Raw genomic sequence first — 22,322 nt, 5'->3', positions numbered from 1 at the left:
GAGTAAGCCTAGGTAATAGATAATGTCCATTATGACATCATCAAGACTGAGTGACTTCTCCCAGAATGGCAGATTCCTAGATGCTACGTACAACGTCACACCCAAAACCCTTTCTAGAAGTGCTGTTTTTATCAATTTCTGTCTGTATTAGTTTCTGCAGCTCACTGTCTATACCTGTTGCTGTTGGTGTGCTGCAGACTTTTCCATTTCCAGTAACAGTTCAGTTGTGAGACACACCATGCTCATGCTATGTCATACATTCTCCACCATTTCACTGATGATTCAGCTATGCCGTCCTTACTGTTCAGAGAACTGAGTGATGGTTTACGTTGCTTTATGAGAAAAAATAACACATGGCATGCAATATAATGCCTTTACACTCTTATAATGCCGTTACACTCTTAGAATGCCTTTACACTCTTATAATACCTTTACTCTTATAATACCTTTACACTCTTATAATGCCTTTACACTCTTATAATGCCTTTACACTCTTAGAATGCCTTTACACTCTTATAATACCTTTACACTCTTAGAATGCCTTTACACTCTTAGAATGCCTTTACACTCTTAGAATGCCTTTACACTCTTAGAATGCCTTTACACTCTTAGAATGCCTTTACACTCTTATAATGCCTTTATACTCTTATAATGCCTTTATACTCTTATAATGCCTTTACACTCTTAGAATGCCTTTACACTCTTAGAATGCCTTTACACTCTTAGAATGCCTTTATACTCTTAGAATGCCTTTATACTCTTAGAATGCCTTTACACTCTTAGAATGCCTTTACACTCTTAGAATGCCTTTACACTCTTAGAATGCCTTTATACTCTTAGAATGCCTTTACACTCTTAGAATGCTTTTACACTCTTAAGGGCTCTGCACACAGCATGCGATTTCTGTTGCGCGTCAACATTCCATTTTGAAGTTTGAATGGAAGTCTATGAGAACATCGCATTTCAACACACACGGCCCCGATTTTAATCGCACGGCGAAAATTCGATTCCATTCATTTTGAATGGGACAAAGCACACGGCGTGCGAGTTTTGTCGCACTGTCAAATTTGTGCTTTTTCCCATTCAAAATGAATGGAATCGAATTTTCGCCGTGCAATCGGGGCCGTGTGTGTTGAAATGCGATGTTTTCATAGACTTCCATTCAAACTTCAAAATGGAATGTTGACGCGCAACAGAAATCGCACGCTGTGTGCAGAGCCCTTTAGAATGCTTTTACACTCTTAGAATGCTTTTACACTCTTAGAATGCCTTTACACTCTTAGAATGCCTTTATACTCTTAGAATGCCTTTATACTCTTAGAATGCCTTTACACTCTTAGAATGCTTTTACACTCTTAGAATGCCTTTACACTCTTAGAATGCTTTTACACTCTTAGAATGCCTTTACACTCTTACTGTACACAAGCACAAGGTCTCTGCACCTCGTCCTATTGTTCTCATGGAGAATGGGGTGGGGGGGTACAAACAGGAATGCAAGAGGGTTGCCTGATGTGATTATGGTTATACGTTTTAATTTTCATCACAGTCATTCAACATTTTTAAAAAGATAAACAAATAATTAGAAAAAGATGTTTTATTTATTTATATATATATATATATAGCTGCTTAAAAGTATGTGAACCCCTTGTGCAATCATAGATTTGTTTTTACCAGGAAATCTGTATTTAATCAGAACCAGGCTTTTTAAACCTGACACAACAGGTTTATATTTAGTAAATCACGCGTGTCGTAGGAAAACTGCACTAACTTCTTTATAATTTAGTTTTCCTACTACACGCATGATTCCCTCTAAACCAACATATGGAATTGGTAAATATAAACCTGTTGTCAGATAAAAAAAAAAGACTGGTTCTGATTAAATAAAGATTTCATGGTAAAAACTAAAAAGAATCTATGATTGCACAAAGGATTCACATACTTTCAAGCGTCACTGTATAAAAAGAAGTCGTTTTCTAAACATTCGGGGCCCCTAAATCATTCATGGTTTCCCTTTAAGACCCCTGCTGGCCAGGCTGACATAACCGTCAATAAGAAGACTTTTACACTAGAGGTTAAAGGTTATGGTGATTGATTAAAAATGTATAGTGAATATATAGCAATAGTGTTAATGCATAAAAGGCTATATAGTGTATATCCCTTAGTTGCAAAAATGCAAGGGCAAATAGACTGTCACCATGATTTTAAGTCACTGATTTCTTAAGACAATAACACATTTTTCTCACTTCTGTTACAAATCTAAAGTATTTATCCTATTCTTTATCTACAGTGATATGCCAAAAGAAGAATTGTGCAATGAATGAAATTTTGTATTCACGCCAATCTCCTTACTTTGCACTGTACAATTATATACAGTTAGAGAATTTAATTAGTACATTTTCCTGTTCCTCTAAGAAGGCAAACAGGTGACATCTCACATTTGGCACTGTCATATCGACAGTCCACTGATGAAGAATATCAGTAAATCATCTGAAAGGAGGGCTGTGACTGTGTCTGTGTTGCATTATTAGTGTGAGCTAGCTTGTGTTGCCACTTACAACAACATGGCAGCAAAGACGTTATAACCAAGAGGTCACCGACCCAGGTCCTGGAGAACGAGTGAAAACAAAATACTAATTCAACAAATCAAGATCATAGTGATGAGAGGAATTGGGTGTTAAGAGCTGCCTGGAACAAAACCCCTGTGCACCTTGTAACTCTCTAGGACCCAGACTAGTGACCACTGTTATAACAGTCCCTGACACACATTGACATATAACGGAGCGGGTTAAAAAAAACACATTGCATGTGGTTGGACAAGGATGTGGTTGGGTTCTTTAACTCCAGACGTCCTGTGAGTAGCGTCCCTTGGTCATCAGTTTCTTGATGTAGTCGACGGCCTGCGTGCGCGTCATGCCTCCCAGCTCCTCCCCGATCTCATAGAAGGCCGCCAGTACATCCCTGGCCATGTTACGTGCGTCCCTACACACAGGGAGGTTCTGTTAGACATTTTGGTCTTCAAAACTTTGACTGATATTTAAAAAAAATATTAAATGACACCTGCTTTCCCCCTATACTATGCCTCCTAAGACTTCGACTGCCCCCCTTGCACCAGTGTCTATTAAAAAAAAAAATATATATATATATATCTCTCTCTTTCTTTTTCTATCACGAAGACTGCCAATGGCCCCTGGCCTGAGCTAGATTACTCTTCCTGCTACGACTGGTGGATTGATGATTCACTTGCTTAGTCAAATGTATTGATTGTAAGTCGCTTTGGAATAAGGCGTCTGCTAAATGCCAAAAATGTAAATGTAAATGGTATTTAAGAATACTTGCGAGGACCCTTACTTACCCGCAGATGTAGATGTGAGCGTTGTCTGTGTGGATCTGCCTCCACAGATCCTCCTTGCGTTCCCTCAGGAGATGTTGCACGTACACCTGGTAGTTTAAAGGGCACTGTTACTCAACTGTCAGAAGCTTCCAGTCCTCCACACAAATAAAAGACAGGAGAGCTATTTCCTTTCTTACTTGACAGAAATACAGTACCAACTCAGTCCCTCAGGTAACACCTTCGAGTCATGGGCACCAGACAAAGAGTACGCTAGGTATATGACTATCTGACTGTACCTGCAAAATGGTGTCTAACAGCAAAGTATAGAGAGCAGTTTATTCTGCATACAAACAGATATGGTAACACTATGCTATGGAAATGTGGGTAAAATGATCCTGGGTGTTCCTGAAAAGATCCCAACTACAGGCGGTGTAGTAGACTCAGACAGACAGACAGGGGGTGTAGGCTCAGACAGACAGATACCTTGCGTTCCGTGTCTCTAGAGAAGGCTACGTTGAGCTGAGTTATCACGGCGGTCTTCTCCGCCTCCTCCAGCTCCTCCTGGTATAGGTAGTCCTCGTTCTTGTAGCGACATCCGTAGTACAACACCGTCTCTCCCACCTCCTTGCCTGAAAAAACAACAACAACAAACATTTGACATTGGCAGATTTAAGCATGAACATCGTTACAGTTATTTATTAGGTGATATAAAAACATCCTAGAAGGTTGTGCCCAATTCTATCCAAATCTTGAAAGGAGTTATCAGGAAAATTCTAAAATGGCCACCAAAATATATTGCAACTATCCTTGGAGGCAGTGTGATGGCATGGAGATGCATGGCTTCCAATGGCACTGGGTCACTAGTGTTTATTGATGATGTGACAGAAAACAGAAGCAGACGGATGAATTCTGAAGTGTTTAGGGATATACTGTCTGCTCAGATTCAGGAAACAAGCAGAGGTCAGTGTCTGGTTGGAGGTCAGTGTCTGGTGGCAGTTGGCAGTAAGAAGAATGGAGAAGCAAGCTGAAACCATCTTCGGTTGAATAAAAGGGCGGGGAACTTCCAGTTAAACAGGATGTGAGAATGGAAACACGTGATTTGATATTAAAATAACAGCCAACGTATGAAGAATGTATCGCCTTTGTTACTGTGAAAGGTCAGGAGATCTGTGTCAATCAACAACATTCGTCAAAAAGCTTGAAAAGCATAAATCGTCATACAATGGCTGTTGATACCAAATCACAATGTCATGGTAAAGGCTCTAAAAAGACTGCTTGGAGACTGCATAGAGCACGAACTATGTGCTCACATCCTCTTTTCATGCAAAAATCAGTGACAAGAGTTAATACGTCAACAGGTTCCTTCTGTGTTAAGTTGTAAAACGTACACTGTATGGGATGTTTATGGGACAGGAAGTTGGGGAGACAACTTAGCTGCTTTCATTCAGGTTCTCTACAATCCAACGAACAAAGCAGGATCTGCTACACTACAGGAGCTGTTTGAAATGTTGTCACACAACAAAGTCTATGAAGTCGGAAAAGAGATCTATATCAAGACCGTTCTGTTCAGTCAAAGGGCTCACTTGTCTCAGCTGGTGCTTATTATCATAAGGACCAGAGGGAAAACGCTGGACAGGAAGTGAAGCACTGGGTTCTCCCAAAAACAAGAAACACGTCCTCATGCTTGACCAACTTGACCAAGCCTATAAACAGAGTAATGAGCTGCTACTGTGGGAGCCTTCGGTTTAACAGAGAACTCCACTGCTTTCCAGAGATAGATGTTAGCAGGACCTGGGCAGGCCAGACTACTGGTGGTATATGTACCATATGCTCCTCCTGTATTGTTGTGTAACACAGTCACTGCTGCAATTGTATTCATGTATTATTGTGATGTCACTGTTCCATTGTGTATTTTCTATATTTTGTGTTTTCAAAGAGGAGAGCTTGCAAGTAGGGCTGCAACTAACGATTATTTTGATAATCGATTAATCTGCCAATAATTTTTCCGATTAATCGGATAAAAATTAAAAAGCTGATTTATTTTGCTAATTTTATTTTATGTTTTCTAAATCAGCCAGGCCTATACATATACATGTGCAAAATGAATAAGTATTAATACAAAATTATAAATAATATAAATAAAAAAGGCTTTGCTACATCAAATAGGTTTAACAACAGGCCATGGACTATGGCGGTAGATTGTTTCAATAAAGTAGTTGAACTCTAGCTCAATACATGCATTGTTTTAGGTAATAACTTTGCTTAATGTAAAGGTCAGTAACCCAAAGTGCAATATAGGCTACAGACAAGACACTAATGTTTTTATATAACAGATATGCTCCAAAACAATGCAATGTGTCCTCTCACTCCATACAATAGGCTAGGCTACAGTCAGTGCCTCACTCTAACTCACGGGTAGCTTGGTAGGCTACCACTAGCTAGCCTTTAGCTTATCACCTATGCTCTACCACTGACGTTAGCCAGCTAGCTAAATACACTTGTCATGCAATATTGAATTCATGAATGCGAGCAAACACTCACTGGCTATCGCATTACATTACAGTCATTTAACTGACGCTTCGCCAGAACTCACAAGTGCATCTCCTTACTAATACAAGTGACTATGAGCATACTCCGGTGCTGAAGGCATAGAATGCGAATAGCAAGCTAAAAATACAATAGGTCATTAAGAGGGAGAATCTATTAGATAAACGAGAAGAACTAACTTAGGCCTACAGCTGTGCCAGTGAAACGAATGATCCTCACTTCAAAACGCAACGTATGGCATGGGTACAGCCAACGTTAAACTCGTATAACTTACCCTGCTGAGGGTAGCTTTTAATGTGACGATTTCGGTCGAGTCGTTTTCTCCGCCTCCGCCATGATTTAAATGTAGCTGCCGCGGCGGCTCCGCAAGACAGCGTGGCGTGCGTCAACAGGAAGTAGGTTTGTTATGGAACAAGACCCGACGAATCGATAATGGAATTTGTCGCCAACCAATTTCATTATCGATTTTTATCGATTTCATCGATTCATTGTTGCAGCCCTACTTGCAAGTAAAGGACAATGCACTCGGCGTGCGATTTTGTCGCACGACAACATTCGATTCTCAATTCTTTTAATTATTTCAATTGGTGTGAATGGAGAATCGAATGTTGTCGTGCGACAACATCGCATCGCACGCCGTGTGCATTGTCTCATTCAAAACAATGGAATCGAATTCGGCGGTGCGACAAAATCACACGCCGTGTGCATTGGCTTTTAAAATTACAATGTACTGTCATACAACCGGATGGACATGCAACAATAACAACAATAAACCTTTCAAAAGGACTGTGCAGTATATAGCAAAACAGTTGGATAATCAACATATACACAGATGTCACTACACTGGCTCCCCGCTGGTGGAATGAACTGCCCACAGCTGTCAGAACTGCAGAGTCACTACCCATCTTCCGTCGGAGACTGAAGACCCATCTCTTCAGGTTACACCTTAACTGCTCCTCCTGAGATTTCTACTACCCCCCAGCACTGCGTCTCCTGAGACACCTGCTTTTCCCCTCTACTGTGTCCCCTAAGACACTACTGGCCCCCCTGCTCCAGTGTCTATTAATACAAATTTAAAAATGTTTAAATCGTTCGATCGATCTTTCTTTCTTCTTCTATCATGACGACTGCCAGTGGCCCCTGGCCTGAGCTAGATCACTCTTCCTGCTAGAACTGGTGAATTGATGACTCACTTGCATAGTCAAATGTATCGATTGTAAGTCGCTTTGGAATAAGGTGTCTGCTAAACGCCCAAAATAAATGTAACCTGTACCTTGCTGCTTGAGCCAGCCTCTCTCCTGGATGAAGCCCATGAAGGGGGCGATGCCCGTCCCCGGGCCGATCATGATGACTGGGTTGCTGGCCTTGAAGGGCAGGCGGAACTGGGACTTGCGGATGTACATGGGCACCGTGGTCTTATGGCCGTTATCAGTCACACGTTTGTTCTTCAGCCAGTTGGTCGCCACACCCTGGATGACGCGACCGGTCTTGGTCTCAAACTCCACGACCACGGCACAGATGTGGATGCTGAAGGGGTGGACCTGTTCAGAAGAAGAGGAGGAGGTCATACCATCACACATAACTATGTATCCAGTCATATGCAGCAGCGAGAGTTTTAACCAAAACAAGCAGAAGAGCTCGTATAACTCCTACTTTAGAGACTCTACACTGGCTTCCTGTTAAGTTCAGAATAGATTTCAAGATCCTTCTGCTTGTTTATAAAGCTCTCACTGGCACGGCACCAGAATATGTTCAGACCTTTTGCTAGCATACCAGCCCAATAGAGCTCTCAGGTCTTCTGACGCTGGTTTTCTCTATGTACAAAAGAAGAGATTTGGTGAGGCTGCATTCTCATTTTATGCACCCAGATTGTGTCTTCACTGCCAGTTTACATTAGGGATGCAACCTCAGCACATATGTTCAAGACTAAAAACCCATCTTTTTAATATTGCCTTTAAATGACTAAATAATTAAATTAAGATTATATTATGATTAAAGCACTTTGAGCTGCAACGTTTGCAGGAAAAGCGCTATACAAATAAAAGTTATTATTATTATTATTATTATTATTATTATTATTATTATTATTATTATTATATACACATCGCCATGTTGGCTAGACGAGGTAGGAGGCAGGGTTAACAGGAGGCGGGGTTAACAGGAGGCGGGGTTAACAGGAGGCTGGGTTAACAGGAGGCACTCACCTTGGAGGAGGAGGCTATGGAGTAGTAGCGGGCCTGGAGGCGGGGCATCAGCTCACACAGGTGGTCGACGGGCGGCCGCAGGGAGGGCAGGTCCTCTAGGATGGCCGAGATGTTCCTGCAGGCGTCCAGCACCCAGCTCTGGTACAGGGCCTAGAACACACAACACCCAGCTTTGGTACAGGGCCTAGAACACACAACACCCAGCTTTGGTACAGGGCCTAGAACACACAACACCCAGCTTTGGTACAGGGCCTAGAACACACAACACCCAGCTTTGGTACAGGGCCTAGAACACACAACACCCAGCTTTGGTACAGGGCCTAGAACACACACCCAGCTTTGGTACAGGGCCTAGAACACACAACACCCAGCTTTGGTACAGGGCCTAGAACACACAACACCCAGCTTTGGTACAGGGCCTAGAACACACAGCACCCAGCTTTGGTACAGGGCCTAGAACACACAACACCCAGCTTTGGTACAGGGCATAGAACACACAACACCCAGCTTTGGTACAGGGCCTAGAACACACAACACCCAGCTTTGGTACAGGGCCTAGAACACACAACACCCAGCTTTGGTACAGGGCCTAGAACACACAACACCCAGCTTTGGTACAGGGCCTAGAACACACAACACCCAGCTTTGGTATAGGGCCTAGAACACACAACACCCAGCTTTGGTACAGGGCCTAGAACACACAACACCCAGCTTTGGTACAGGGCCTAGAACACACAACACCCAGCTTTGGTATAGGGCCTAGAACACACAACACCCAGCTTTGGTACAGGGCATAGAACACACAGCACCCAGCTTTGGTACAGGGCCTAGAACACACAGCACCCAGCTTTGGTACAGAGTCTAGAACAAACACCCAGCTTTGGTACAGAGCCTAGAACACACAACACATATATATATATATATAAAAATATGGTCTCTTGCCCTGTCTATGTCCCACCCTCAAAACTCAAAGGCTTCGGAGACCGTGCTTTTTCACGAGCTGCACCCCGCCTCTGGAACTCTCTCCCTCAGCCACTCAGAGACTCACCCTCACTCTCCACTTTTAAATCCCACCTCAAAACCTACCTGTTCTCCCACGCATACAACCTCCCCTACCCATAACCCTCTCCTCTAACCCTGCCACCCCCCCCCCCCCGGACATTGCTGTGTTAATTGTTCCCTGTGCCTGTTCGTTAACTCTGTGTTCTATGTGCTCATGTTATCTGATGCTTGTTGTTTCTGTGTCTTCTGTCAAAGTTGGCCTAATGAAATACGTGAGAGAATTCTACTACTGATGTCTTCATCAAGGGTACTTACCTCACTAGACAGGTGGACAGGTAGGGGGAGAGGCAAGTGGAGCAGGAGCACAACGAGTACAGCGAGGGAAAGACGAGAGAGGAGGAGAGGGCAGAAAAAAGAAGAGGAGGGCAGAAGGAGAGGAAGGAGAAGAAGGAGGAAAGGAGAGAAGAGACCTCCTTTGTCGGGGAAGCACAGAATATCAGGATGGGACACCAAAATGGGTAGATCTATGTTCTAAAATTGGTGTCATTTGAGGTCTTGAGTCACCTAAATTTGACATTCAATCCACCCAGTTGGGGGACAATGTCAGTGTATGTGCATGCCCAACCACCCCCCGCCCCCCCCCCCCCCCCCCCCCCGGGACCCAGGGCACAATTCAACACCTTGACCCCCCCCCCACTGTTGAAAAAAAGCCTAGGGGAAACACTGTCGGTGTGTACAGTATAAATTGTTTGTATTGAATTGTAGAAGGGTAAATTCTACCACCCCCCCAGAGAGGGGAATGTCTTGAGGTGTCAAATCTGTGATGTCATGAGTTGGGTTCAATAACATGAATGATGATTGGCTGGTCCTTCTCAATGGCTTCTGGTTTCAATGCTGTGGTGTCCAGCGTGGTGTAAAGGTGTGAGGATAGTGTGTGAGGACAGCGTGTGTGAGGATAGTTTGTATTAGTTCTTTGGTTCTGTGAGTGAGGTCACCTTTGTTCCTGGGTGTTGTTGTCTTCATATTGTCTTCATGTTGTAAGTAAGTGAGTAGAGTATCAGTGTGTTGGAAGGATCATTGATAATCTCTCTCTATTCTCTATGCTAGAATGTAACTTTTCTTTATTAAGTATTTGCCTTGTACTAGATATGTACACGTATACATTATATTAAAGCCTCATTGATTCATCCTATTTGACCGAACCTTGTTGTCCTAATAAGCACCGACTCAACATTTCACAATGTGACATTTTTCAACATTTCACATATGCTCACAGTGATCATAAATTGGAGTCAGATTATCAACATTAGATGTGTTCAATGTACTGTCTGTCTATTGTTTAGAAACAACACAAATGGTAGTAAGAGAAGATTGCCATTGTGACATCACCCACCTTGCCCTCAGGAGAGGAGGAGGCCATCTTGCGCATGTTCTCCTGATCCTTGGGGTCCGAGGCGTACTGGGCCAGCTCATACAGCACGTTGGTCCGGGGCGGGTGGGTGATGTCCAGGTAGTGGGTCAGAGCCGTGCGGTAGGTGGTGGGGCAGGGGAACGGGTGCTTCTTATTGGACTCCTCTGAGGAATACCAGCAGAGAAAAAAAATACATTTAGGGGGTTCACGTTTACATGGCGTAGTGGGTTAAGTGTCGACCACGTAACCGCAGGGTTCCCGGTTCGATTCCGGCCGCGGACATTATCCTGCATGTCATCCCTTCTCTCTCTCTCTCACCCATCCTTCCTGTCATAATCTATACTGTCTCTGTCAATAAAAAGAAAAATACGAGTGGGGCACCACTCAGAAAAAATAAACACATTCAGTGAGTCGATTTGTTTCTACGGATGTAAAAAAACAACAACAACAAAAACAAACATTGGAAGATGTTCATGGGACATTAAATCAATGCTCTATGCAAGGCAGACGATACCAAGCCATACCATCAAGGTTGTTGAGGGAGATAACAGATGCATACCATGAAGGTTGTTGAACATTCAGAGACATTAAACCAAGGCTCTATGCAGGGCCCATGCCATACCATCAAGGTTGTTGAACATTCAGAGACGGGACATTAAACCAAGGCTCTATGCAGGGCCCATGCCATACCATCAAGGTTGTTGAGGGAGATAACAGTATCAAGGTCCACAGCAAGAATTTCTCCAAGCTTGATGACGATCTCTGCATCGTTGGTGGGATAGACAGCAACGTGATCTCCCGATTCATACCTTTAAATGGAGATGAAGTTAAGTCATTGGTTTCCCAATTAATCTTTCAACAATGTAAATGTTGTGTTGCTTGTTTTAGGGACCTCAAATACTGGTAGACCTAGGGAAGTAATAATACTAATAATAGTAATAATAATAATAATACATTTGATTTATGGCCGCCTTTCAAGGCTCTCAAGGACACCTTACAAGACATAGTTAAAACCACATATCAAAACATTATCAAATCAACAAAGCAAAGTGAGATAAAAACAGCAAAGTCAGATAGAACAACAAACTAAACACGGCAGATCAAACCAAGTAAGCCGTTGTGAAAAGGTGTTTTAAGACGAAGTAACAACAGTCATGATCGTATGGTGACTCATCGGCCACGCTCACCTTATCTTGGAGCCTTCGATGTCCAGTTCAATGTGCATGAGATGTCTGCCTCCCCCTTTGTTCAGCTGGCGGTTCACAGTGACTTGGGCCAGGAAGGGATTCTTAGCATCATAAGGTCTGAGAGAGAAAAGTGACATCAGTGATCGTATCAAGGGAGGGAGAGAAAGGAGAGATGCATTTAAAAAAAAAAAAATGCATTCAAACAGTGCGATAGTCCTGTGAGACCAGCTGTCTCTTGTTACACTAGATGTGAGCACTTCATACAATTAACTCTGAATGAACAGTAGATTATTTGTCTTGTTTGCTGATCTGTTATTTCATTTATTTATTTTTTATTTTTTTGTTATTATGATGTATATTATGTTTACAATTGTCTGTATGTATATAATGTTGACAATTGTCCAAATAAGACTTTTGTGTCGGACCCCATGAAGACTAGCTAATGTCATGGCGTTAGCTAACGGGGATCCTAATAAACAAACAAACAAACTAGGTCCCCCTGAAAAGTCTGGGAAACCAAATCACCAAATGTATAAAACATGACCCTGAAAGTGACTGAAACGGTGTGTAGCGGATCATCAACGTGCGTGAGAGGAGAGGGGGTGGAGGAACTCACGGTTTCTGGGTCTCGAAGCTCTTGAGCCGCCCCACCTCCCCACTGTACACCTTGTTCATGTTGAGGTCAGTGTGCTCCTTCAACTCGTACTGACGGATGCTGTTCAGAGAAACGGGGCTTCAATTAACTTCCAGACTCATACAACAGTGTGTGTGTGTGTGTGTGTGTGTGTGTGTGTGTGTGTGTGTGTGTGTGTGTGTGAGTATGCACTGTGCATTTAAAGAAACGTATGAAGTGTAAGAAATGTCCTTACTGCGGATAGTAGAGTATATAAGAGTATAGTGTATAAAATAAATAAATAGTAGAGCAAGTATTTGGTGAGATCACGATTGTGGTCACCGTTTGGATGACTGTTTAAACACGGGAAGAGTAGAGGAGAGAAGAGAGGGAGGAAGAGTGAGGAGAGAAGAGAGGGAGGAGAGAAGAGAGGGAGGGAGAGAAGAGAGGGAGGGAGAGAAGAGAGGGAGGGAGAGGGAGGAGAGAAGAGAGGGAGAGTGAGGAGAGAAGAGAGGGAGGAAGAGAGAGGAGAGAAGAGAGGGAGGAAGAGAGAGGAGAGAAGAGAGGGAGGAAGAGTGAGGAGAGAAGAGAGGGAGGGAGAGAGAAGAGAGGGAGGAGGAAGGTGAACTGGGTTAGGGACCTGGACTCCTCTCCTGACGCCTCCACTCCAAAGTGCTCACACACGGCGGGCCAGAACTGCTCCCTCCAGGACACAAAGTCGTCTTCAAGGCTGAAAAAGGGAGAACAATGTTTGACCTCTCCTTATACTTCCATTTATGGGCACCATCTTTACTCTGAGGGCTTAAGCTGAGCAACTACTCCCTCTGGGCAGGGCTCGACATTAACGGTCGCCTGGGTCAAGTAAAAAATGTGCTGGGTTTGTTTGCGCGACAGCGACGACGCTGCTGGATCCTGGATCTGTGTATCGGTGTACAGGAAGAACAACGGACAGCGCAGGCGCCAGACCAGACTAGATGATCGTGGAGTGAAGATATTATTAAAGCGTACGCGCTGATCGACAGACAGGTGGACAGGAGCGTAACGCTTTAATAATGCACACCGATGAGAGGTCACTTACTTGGCGTCGTCGTCCCCCATGCCCAGGTCAAATATCCTGGAGGCTCCCAGGTCCACCATCTTCTTATCCACAAACGTGCCCATGGCGTTATAATGCTCGTAGGTCTTATTCCCCAGGGCAAATACCTGCAGCCGGAACACATCATCACTGTCACCGACAGTCTCAAGCCTGACGCTGAAAACCTCACCAGCAACTTTACTTCAGCGGCGCGCGTGCGTGGTGGAACTTTTACTTTACGCGGGCTGTGTGGCTGCTCTAACCTGTTAACATGGGCTGTATGGCTGCTCTAACCTGTTAACATGGGCTGTACGGCTGCTCTAACCTGTTAACATGGGCTGTATGGCTGCTCTGACCTGTTAACATGGGCTGTACGGCTGCTCTAACCTGTTAACATGGGCTGTACGGCTGCTATAACCTGTTAACATGGGCTGTATGGCTGCTCTGACCTGTTAACATGGGCTGTGTCGCTGCTCTAACCTGTTAACATGGGCTGTACGGCTGCTCTAACCTGTTAACATGGGCTGTACGGCTGTTCTAACCTGTTAACATGGGCTGTATGGCTGCTCTGACCTGTTAACATGGGCTGTGTCGCTGCTCTAACCTGTTAACATGGGCTGTACGGCTGCTCTAACCTGTTAACATGGGCTGTGTGGCTGCTCTAACCTGTTAACATGGGCTGTACGGCTGCTCTAACCTGTTAACATGGGCTGTATGGCTGCTCTAACCTGTTAACATGGGCTGTACGGCTGCTCTAACCTGTTTACATGGGCTGTACGGCTGTTCTAACCTGTTAACATGGGCTGTACGGCTGTTCTAACCTGTTAACATGGGCTGTACGGCTGCTCTAACCTGTTAACATGGGCTGTACGGCTGCTCTAACCTGTTAACATGGGCTGTACGGCTGCTCTAACCTGTTAACATGGGCTGTACGGCTGCTCTAACCTGTTAACATGGGCTGTACGGCTGCTCTAACCTGTTAACATGGGCTGTACGGCTGCTCTAACCTGTTTACATGGGCTGTACGGCTGTTCTAACCTGTTAACATGGGCTGTACGGCTGTTCTAACCTGTTAACATGGGCTGTACGGCTGTTCTAACCTGTTAACATGGGCTGTACGGCTGTTCTAACCTGTTAACATGGGCTGTATGGCTGCTCTAATCCGTAACACGAGGTTGATGACGCTTGCGGTATAATTTAGCCCTAAGGATTGGAAGCAGCATGTGTAAAAGAAACACACTAAGACTGAAACCAACAAACTCTGATGTGAAAACATCAGGGACTTTGAACAGAATGGCCTAGTGACAAAATAATTGTATCATCCCTCTGTCAGTAATGCAGTCTAGAACAGAAAGACAAATGCATGGAATGGAAGGACCTAATGTGACCACACATACCAGGCCAGATTGCCCATTGGTCAAAAGCTACATTCTTTACTCAGTTAAGCGCAGGCACTTTAGACAAAACACAGTGCAGCAACTTTCAGTCACGCTGCCGCATGTTCCTGGAACAAACTCCCTGAAGAAATCAAACAGGCCCAAACCCTTAAAATATTTAAATCTAAGCTAAAAACCTTCATGTTTTGCAGCAGTTATGATTAAACTCAAACACTTCTATCAATGTCTTTTTTCCATTAACTATTGTCTTATTAAATGTTTTATCTATTTACTTCTTATAATTGCTTTTATTCATTGTAATTTCTTATTTTTTTGTAATTGTCTTTCTTACTATGCTCCTCTTGCTGTATTTTTAAATAATGTGTGTAAAGCACTTTGAATTGCCCCTGTTGTAGGAAATGTGCTACACAAATAAACTAGCCTTGCCTTGATCCCAACAATAGCACCAGCAAAAAAAAGGCATGCATGTCAGCTAAGGCCACACCACTGACGACAAAAAATAGAAACGGTTCCTCTTAAGTTTTCATGGCGTGACACAGAAACCCCACAGAGTGGAAAGGCTTTGGCTCTGCCTGCTTCTGAGAGTTTTAAAGTGGAGAACTCACGGTGAAGTTGACTCCGTTGAGTTCGGTGTCGGTCTCCTGCAGCCAGTCGTAGAAGTCCTGGGCGTTGTCCGTGGGGTCGCCCTCGCCGTAGGTGGCCATGCAGAAGATGGCCAGGGAGTTGTCTATCTCAACCAGGCGGGACAGCTCAGACTGCCAAGCACAGGTCAAGAATGCGTATCAGGTTTTCCTAGGGGGCCAGTGTTTGGCCGATAAAAATAATGAATGAGTGAACAAAAGATTATGATCTATATAATATATATATAGATTATGTATATGCATATGGATGTCCTCCGGTAAATTTGAAAATATTGTCAGTCATGTTGATCAGCAGCACATTTTTGGAAAACCTGATTAGTGTACCTGCACTAGTGTTACAGCATGCAGCCATCCACATCAACTGGTTTTTCAGATTGGAAGACAATATTTGACTCTTCAGCTAAAGAAAGTATGGTTGGTTCTGCACCCTAGGGCTATTCACATCCAAATCCTCGTAAGAGCTGTCTGGAGTCAGTTAGAGCTGTCTGGAGTCAGTAAGAGCTGTCTGGAGTCAGTAAGAGCTGTCTGGAGTCAGTAAGAGCTGTCTGGAGTCAGTAAGAAGAGCTGTCTGGAGTCAGTTAGAGCTGTCTGGAGTCAGTAAGAGCTGTCTGGAGTCAGTAAGAGCTGTCTGGAGTCAGTTAGAGCTGTCTGGAGTCAGTTAGAGCTGTCTAGAGTCAGTAAGAGCTGTCTGGACTCAGTAAGAAGAGCTGTCTGGAGTCAGTTAGAGCTGTCTGGAGTCAGTTAGAGCTGTCTGGAGTCAGTTAGAGCTGTCTGGAGTCAGTTAGAGCTGTCTGGAGTCAGTTAGAGCTGTCTAGAGTCAGTAAGAGCTGTCTGGAGTCAGTTAGAGCTGTCTGGAGTCAGTTAGAGCTGTCTGGAGTCAGTTAGAGCTGTCTGGAGTCAGTAAGAGCTGTCTGGAGTCAGTTAGAGCTGTCTGGAGTCAGTTAGAGCTGTCTGGAGTCAGTTAGAGCTGTCTGGAGTCAGTAAGAGCTGTCTGGAGTCAGTTAGAGCTGTCTGGAGTCAGTTAGAGCTGTCTGGAGTCAGTAAGAGCTGTCTAGAGTCAGTAAGAGCTGTCTGGAGTCAGTTAGAGCTGTCTGGAGTCAGTAAGAGCTGTCTGGAGTCAGTAAGAGCTGTCTGGAGTCAGTTAGAGCTGTCTGGAGTCAGTTAGAGCTGTCTGGAGTCAGTAAGAGCTGTCTGGAGTCAGTTAGAGCTGTCTGGAGTCAGTAAGAGCTGTCTGGAGTCAGTAAGAGCTGTCTGGAGTCAGTTAGAGCTGTCTGGACTCAGTAAGAAGAGCTGTCTGGAATCAGTTAGAGCTGTCTGGAGTCAGTACAGAAGGGGTACATTATCAGGTCCCAGGCTGAGAGAGTCAGTAAGAAGGGTTAGGGGTACAGTATCAGGTTGTTACCATGTCGTACTCCTCTGGGTCAGCAGCCATGCCCTTCATGCCGTAGCGCTGGGCGTCTTTGGACAGCCGGTTGGCGAACTCCTCCGCTGTGCCCGTCTGAGATCCGTAGAACACCACAATGTTCTTCCCCTGGGGAGTCAACCAATCAAACAATCAATCAATCAATCCAGTGTTTCCTCTATATGCATTTATTGGTGGCGGGCCACCACGAATGAATTTCCTCCGCCACCAAATGATTCAGACAGTCCACTTTGATTCAGGCTGCGCTGAAAGGCAGTGAGTTATTATGACCGGAGAACTGAAAAAAAGCATGTGTCCCTGAACGCTCCGCCAATCACTGTGAGTAAACTGACTCTGAGAATGTCCTCACGTCACATTTTACCGTAATACCCTATATGTTGGTTGAAGTGTAACATCTCAGCTTTCAGGGACAGTTGGATTTTTTCCGATAGCACAAACCGTTTACAAATTACGGTAATTACAATGTCGGGTGCGGATTTGTGCTGGTGGCGGTACATTCGGCGCAGAAGTGGTATCTATACCAGATAAATAATAACCATTTGCTTACGTAATTTTTCGTTTGTTTACATAGTCTGAAACTACAGATGGTAAGCTTTCAAATTATGCGTCATACATTGAAATCGAAAAAAAAATCAAGACGACACGAGTATTTGAATGTTTGTTTGTATCATGTTTTGCTCAAGAATGGTGGCTGCTAGCGGCTAACGTTTCGTTCTAAAACGAAAGTATTGTAACGTCCCCACTTGGACAGTGGTTGAAATAATGACAGGTAGCTTCTCTCATGTAATCTGTGCGTTTAATTGTAAACTATCTCATACACAACTTTCTTAGTTCACCCGAGCTCTCTCTCCCAACGGTCTCAATAACACACACAGCACCCGCCCCCCAACACAGTAACAGTGCGCACAACACAGTAACAGTGCGAACATGAACTCAAGCATTAATGAACATTAATGAACAGGGTTGTTCTATCTAATTTATTATGTTTGTGTTATGCTAATAAATGTAGATCCACACAGGTATACAAACTGAGATCCGTTTACTGTCAAGTGCCATTCATTCTGACAACACACACACACAGTCGTAAAGCTCTAACAGAATGTGACGTCGTAAAGTGCAACAAAGTGCTGCAATGACATACTGTCGTACATAACAATATTGGTATTTGATCACCTTCTATATAAAATCACCTGCTCGGCTTTAATGACTTAACCGCTATTTAAGAAATTATATTTGTTTTCGCGCGCACGCGTTTTATGAGCGTACATGCACGCGGGGAAAAAAAATATATCGCGAAATACGACCATCCTGCCACTAATGTGAAAAATCCGGGAGGAAACACTGCAATCACATGCCTTTATAGCACATTTAAACATGACACTTGTCAACCAAAGTGCTTAACAGTAAAAGTACTACCTAAAGTGTAAATAAACAGAAAATAAACAACCAACAGACAAACAGAGGAACAGAACAACACGTCAAAACAAACAACAGCAAGACAACCGCCAAAAAGGAAATGGTTTTGCAGGTGGTGGCCACAGACCATTTCTCTCTCCTCATCCTTCTGGACTGATTTTTCTCTAGTTTTGCATTTTGCTAGTGCCCTTGTCTCTACTGGTAGCACAAGGCGGTCATTCATTGCTGTGTCTCCCAGCACAATCTCAAGAGTGTAGTGGAGATACCGGGAGACGGGCCATTACACAAGGAGAGCTGTACAGGGCTGTAGAAGGGCAACAGCCCAGCAGCAGAACCGGTATCTGCTCCTTTGTGCGAGGAGGAACAGGAGGAGCACTGCCAGAGCCCTACCAAACTGTCAGAAACAGACTCCATGAGGAGTTGTTCTTCCTGCACACCGATACACAGATCCAGGATCCAGCTGTCGCGCAAACAAACCCAGCTAATGTTTTACTTGCCCCAGGCAATCGGGCAACTGTTAATGTCCAACCCTGAAGGCGCAAGAGAATATGTACAAATGTTTTGCCTGCCTACAAGCTTCAGGTTCAAGTAACTGACTCATCAGTGTCATCTTGTTATTCAGACCTTTCTCATTGGGCTAGGGTTACTTCTGCATTTTTCCCATGGCTCAGTCAAAAAAAGATAGTAAGAAATAGAAACTAAATTATGTGGAGGAGACTCAAGACAGTATCCTTTACTTTCTCCTAATATCTGCAGACAAACCAATTTGTCAAGATCACCTCGTACTGACAAGGCAGGATCCATTTCAGCCCTTCTCTCAGGATCCAGTGAATCCTGTAGCCACACACCTTTACCTGAAGCCAGATCAATAGACAGACCATTACCCCCACCTCCCCCCCTCTCCATATTAAATCAAAAGAACACTCACCGTTTTCTTCATTTTCTCAATAAAACTGGTCTCTCGTGCAGAAGGAGCTCTGAAAGACAGCAAGGTAGAAGGTTACAAACGTGCTATAGAGACAACCATACACTACTGTATAACGTGCTATAGAGAACCATACACAACCACACACTACATCTGGAACATCATTCTGAAACCATGCATCTGCTTCATTAGAATTGCCACATCAACAATTTCCAATAAGTAAAATATACATTTTCCATGCTTGTGTAGTTGATTCAAACACACATGTGCACACATTAATGTTAATGTTCTCTCTGGCATGGATATATAGTCAGAGGACCTAAAATGCTAAATGGACTGACTTATATAGCGCCTTTATCCAAAGCGCTTTACAATGGCCTCTCATTCACCCATTCACACACACATTCACATACCAATGGCGGCAAGCTACCATGCAAGGCGCCGGCCCGCTCACTGGGAGCAATTTGGGGTTCAGTGTCTTGCCCAAGGACACTTCGACATGTGGCCAGCCAGGGATCAAATCGCCGACCTGCCAACCTTGTGATCTTTACACGGCGGCTCTACCTCCTGAGACACAGCCGCCCCGTAAGGACCTTCACACTACTCCAGACTCCAGACAACGAAATGCAGTTTAGCATCTAACCAGAACTGTGATCTCAGAACATGATAGGTACAGTATGGCAGGTACAGTAGTAAGCTATGTACCATTAAGGTAGCTATGTACAGGTTGGTGTATGCAGATGTATAAATTAGAGACCATATCGTACAAATGTGCAAATATATGGTATGTGCAAAGGTAGTATAAACAGCAGTAGTGCAAAGGGTAATTGAGTATTCATAAAGACCAGGGGTATGTGCAAACAGCAGTAGCGGGGGGGGCGGTTGTTCAACAGAGTGTGTGTGGGAAGGATTGTTCATCAGAATGAGTGTGTGGGTGGGGGGAGATTGTTCATCAGAGTGACTCACAGAGTGCTCTATGAAAGAAGCTGTTCTGGAGCCTGATAGTGGAATAACATGCCTGATAAGATTGATAGACATTTATTTTTACTTTTGTGACCACACACAAAATTCAGATTGTCTGGACAGATTAACACGTCGGCGACACCAAGTCTGGTAGACAACGAAAACCAGTTTCCTCTGCTCCAGATTCAACAACAGATACTTTTGAATAGTTCACCTTTTTCCCTAGCCTGTCTTGACCTAGACTGTCCGCACTTTTCTGAAGACCCTTTTTTGCAGCAGTAGAAGTTGGTCAGGATCCTGGGAGACAGCTGGGCTTTCTTCAATCTCCTCAGGAAGTATAGGTGTAGCTGGGCCTTTTTGACCAGGGAAGAGGAGGGTCCAGGAGAGGTCCTCGGAGATGTGGACACCCAAGAACTTGAAGCTGGGAACACACTCCACCTTCATCTCATTGATGTAGATTGGGGGGTGTACGCACCCCCTAGTTTTCCTGAAGTCCACAATGATCTCCTTGGTCTTACTGGTGTTGAGGGCCAGGTTGTTGTCAGCACACCAAACCACCAGTTGCTGGACCTCCTCCCTGTAGACCGACTCGTCATTGTTACTGCCTACCACCTGTTTGGCAGTTTGCGAACGTTACCAAAATCTACTACGTATAAAATGCTAGGATGTCATACAAGGTTTGCCTTTCCCTGTAGTATGAATAATTAACTGTACATTATTCAGAAAGTCTTTCCAGATTTCAGTCCCACAATGCAACACGGGGCGTGGGGGGGTGAGAGGTCGCTCCAGGTTCCAGAAAGCCGTCTGTTGGCGACGCCTCGTGTGATTGGTGTCGGCTCCCCTGATAGGTCGGCTGCGGGCGCCGAGGAGGAGTGTTGGAATGCGGCCGCCGGCTGAGTGGGAGGCAGGGCGCCAGGGACAGCTCAGACAGAGGAGTGTGTGTGTGTGTGCGTGTGTGTGTGTGTCAGCCTGCCGCTGAGGCTCATGGGTAGCAGGGTGTGTGTGCTCTTCCTCCTCCTCCTCCTCCTCCTCCTCCTCTTGCAGGACCAGCAGAGGGGAGACAGCCTCCAAACTCTCCAGCCTCTCTCCAGCCTCCACAGCCGACCTGGAGGCTGTCATCGGTCCTGCATCAGGGCTGACCTCGTGGTGGAGGGATCTCTTAGATGGTAGGAGATCAAACAGACCGTGGCACGGGTGCGAGGTGTCCTTGATAATGCTTACTGGCCTCCACCGACACCGGTCTGCCTGGAGGGACTCGATGGTAGAGTTTTTGGTCCCGATGATGCGTTGCAGGGTCTTCTGGTCTGACACAGTGCAGTTACCGTACCACATTGTGATGCAGTTGGTCAGGATGCTCTCAGTGGTGCAGCGCTAGAAGTTGGTCAAGATCCTGGGAGACAGCTGGGCTTTCTTCAATCTCCTCAGGAAGTATAGGCGCTGTTGGGCCTTTTTGACCAATGAAGAGGAGTTGAGGGTCCAGGAGAGGTCCTCTGAGATGTGGACACCCAGGAACTTAACGCACATTTTCCTGCAATTTGGGGATTTATAAAAAACGAACTTGGCGTGAAACTGTGCGCAGTGCGCACCTCTACACACACTGAGACCCATGTGTACACACAGAAACTGGAGAAATGAGCAACTGCGACTCCGCTGGCAGAAGGATGAAACTGGAGCAACGCTTTGAAATGGATACCATTTCCACCAACATAAATCGAAATTGCACACTGCACATATCTTTATTCGCCCTCGTCCTGTACGCATCACACTATATACATAAATCTTTACTGTACGTATCATATTGATATTCATGCAAATATATTTACTTTTTATATTCATATTCATTGCACATAGCGCGAGGCTGGACAAGTTGAGCACCATTCCCGATTCACTGTTCCCCAGTGCTCAGTGGGTAACCTCCCGATAAGTCCAATGATTGCAATGTCCATACATTGAGGAACATGAACAAGCCCACTGTAGACAATTGACTATCATCCCCAAGCACACCCTATGTATACGCACCACGAACATTTTAAGCGCACAGCCACTTTATTACTGAACTCTCTATTATTACTAGTTGCACCACCAGTGTATCCTGTCTTACATTTTTATCCAGCAAATGTCTTAGTTACATGACCTTGAAAGTATTTAGTGTTTTGCATGGAAATGTTGGCAGAAACATGAACATGG

At 44.5% G+C, this 22,322-nt stretch overlaps 1 protein-coding gene across 2 annotated transcripts in view; it reads right to left on the bottom strand.

Moving 5' to 3' along the window:
* Positions 1–1,512: 1,512 nt before the first annotated feature.
* Positions 1,513–22,322, bottom strand: part of LOC308172729 (NADPH--cytochrome P450 reductase-like) — a 155,452-nt gene continuing 134,642 nt past the window's right edge. For both annotated transcript variants that reach the window (XM_080547677.1, XM_080547676.1), the window contains exons 3-16: positions 19,176–19,224; positions 16,811–16,939; positions 15,373–15,522; positions 13,374–13,498; positions 12,936–13,025; positions 12,299–12,397; positions 11,683–11,799; positions 11,186–11,304; positions 10,478–10,659; positions 8,083–8,232; positions 7,152–7,419; positions 3,815–3,960; positions 3,353–3,438; positions 1,513–2,979 (exon numbers count right to left, since the gene is read on the bottom strand). In XM_080547677.1, the coding sequence (XP_080403803.1) occupies positions 2,835–2,979; positions 3,353–3,438; positions 3,815–3,960; positions 7,152–7,419; positions 8,083–8,232; positions 10,478–10,659; positions 11,186–11,304; positions 11,683–11,799; positions 12,299–12,397; positions 12,936–13,025; positions 13,374–13,498; positions 15,373–15,522; positions 16,811–16,939; positions 19,176–19,224 (1,855 nt within the window). In that variant the 3' untranslated portion in view covers positions 1,513–2,834. The remainder of the gene's footprint in view (positions 2,980–3,352; positions 3,439–3,814; positions 3,961–7,151; positions 7,420–8,082; positions 8,233–10,477; positions 10,660–11,185; positions 11,305–11,682; positions 11,800–12,298; positions 12,398–12,935; positions 13,026–13,373; positions 13,499–15,372; positions 15,523–16,810; positions 16,940–19,175; positions 19,225–22,322) is intronic.

This window comes from Nansenia antarctica (genome assembly GCF_963989245.1).
Source record: "Nansenia antarctica genome assembly, chromosome: 17".
In the NCBI taxonomy this organism is placed as follows: Eukaryota; Metazoa; Chordata; class Actinopteri; order Argentiniformes; family Microstomatidae; genus Nansenia; species Nansenia antarctica.
This window is presented reverse-complemented; position numbering and strand designations above follow the sequence as displayed.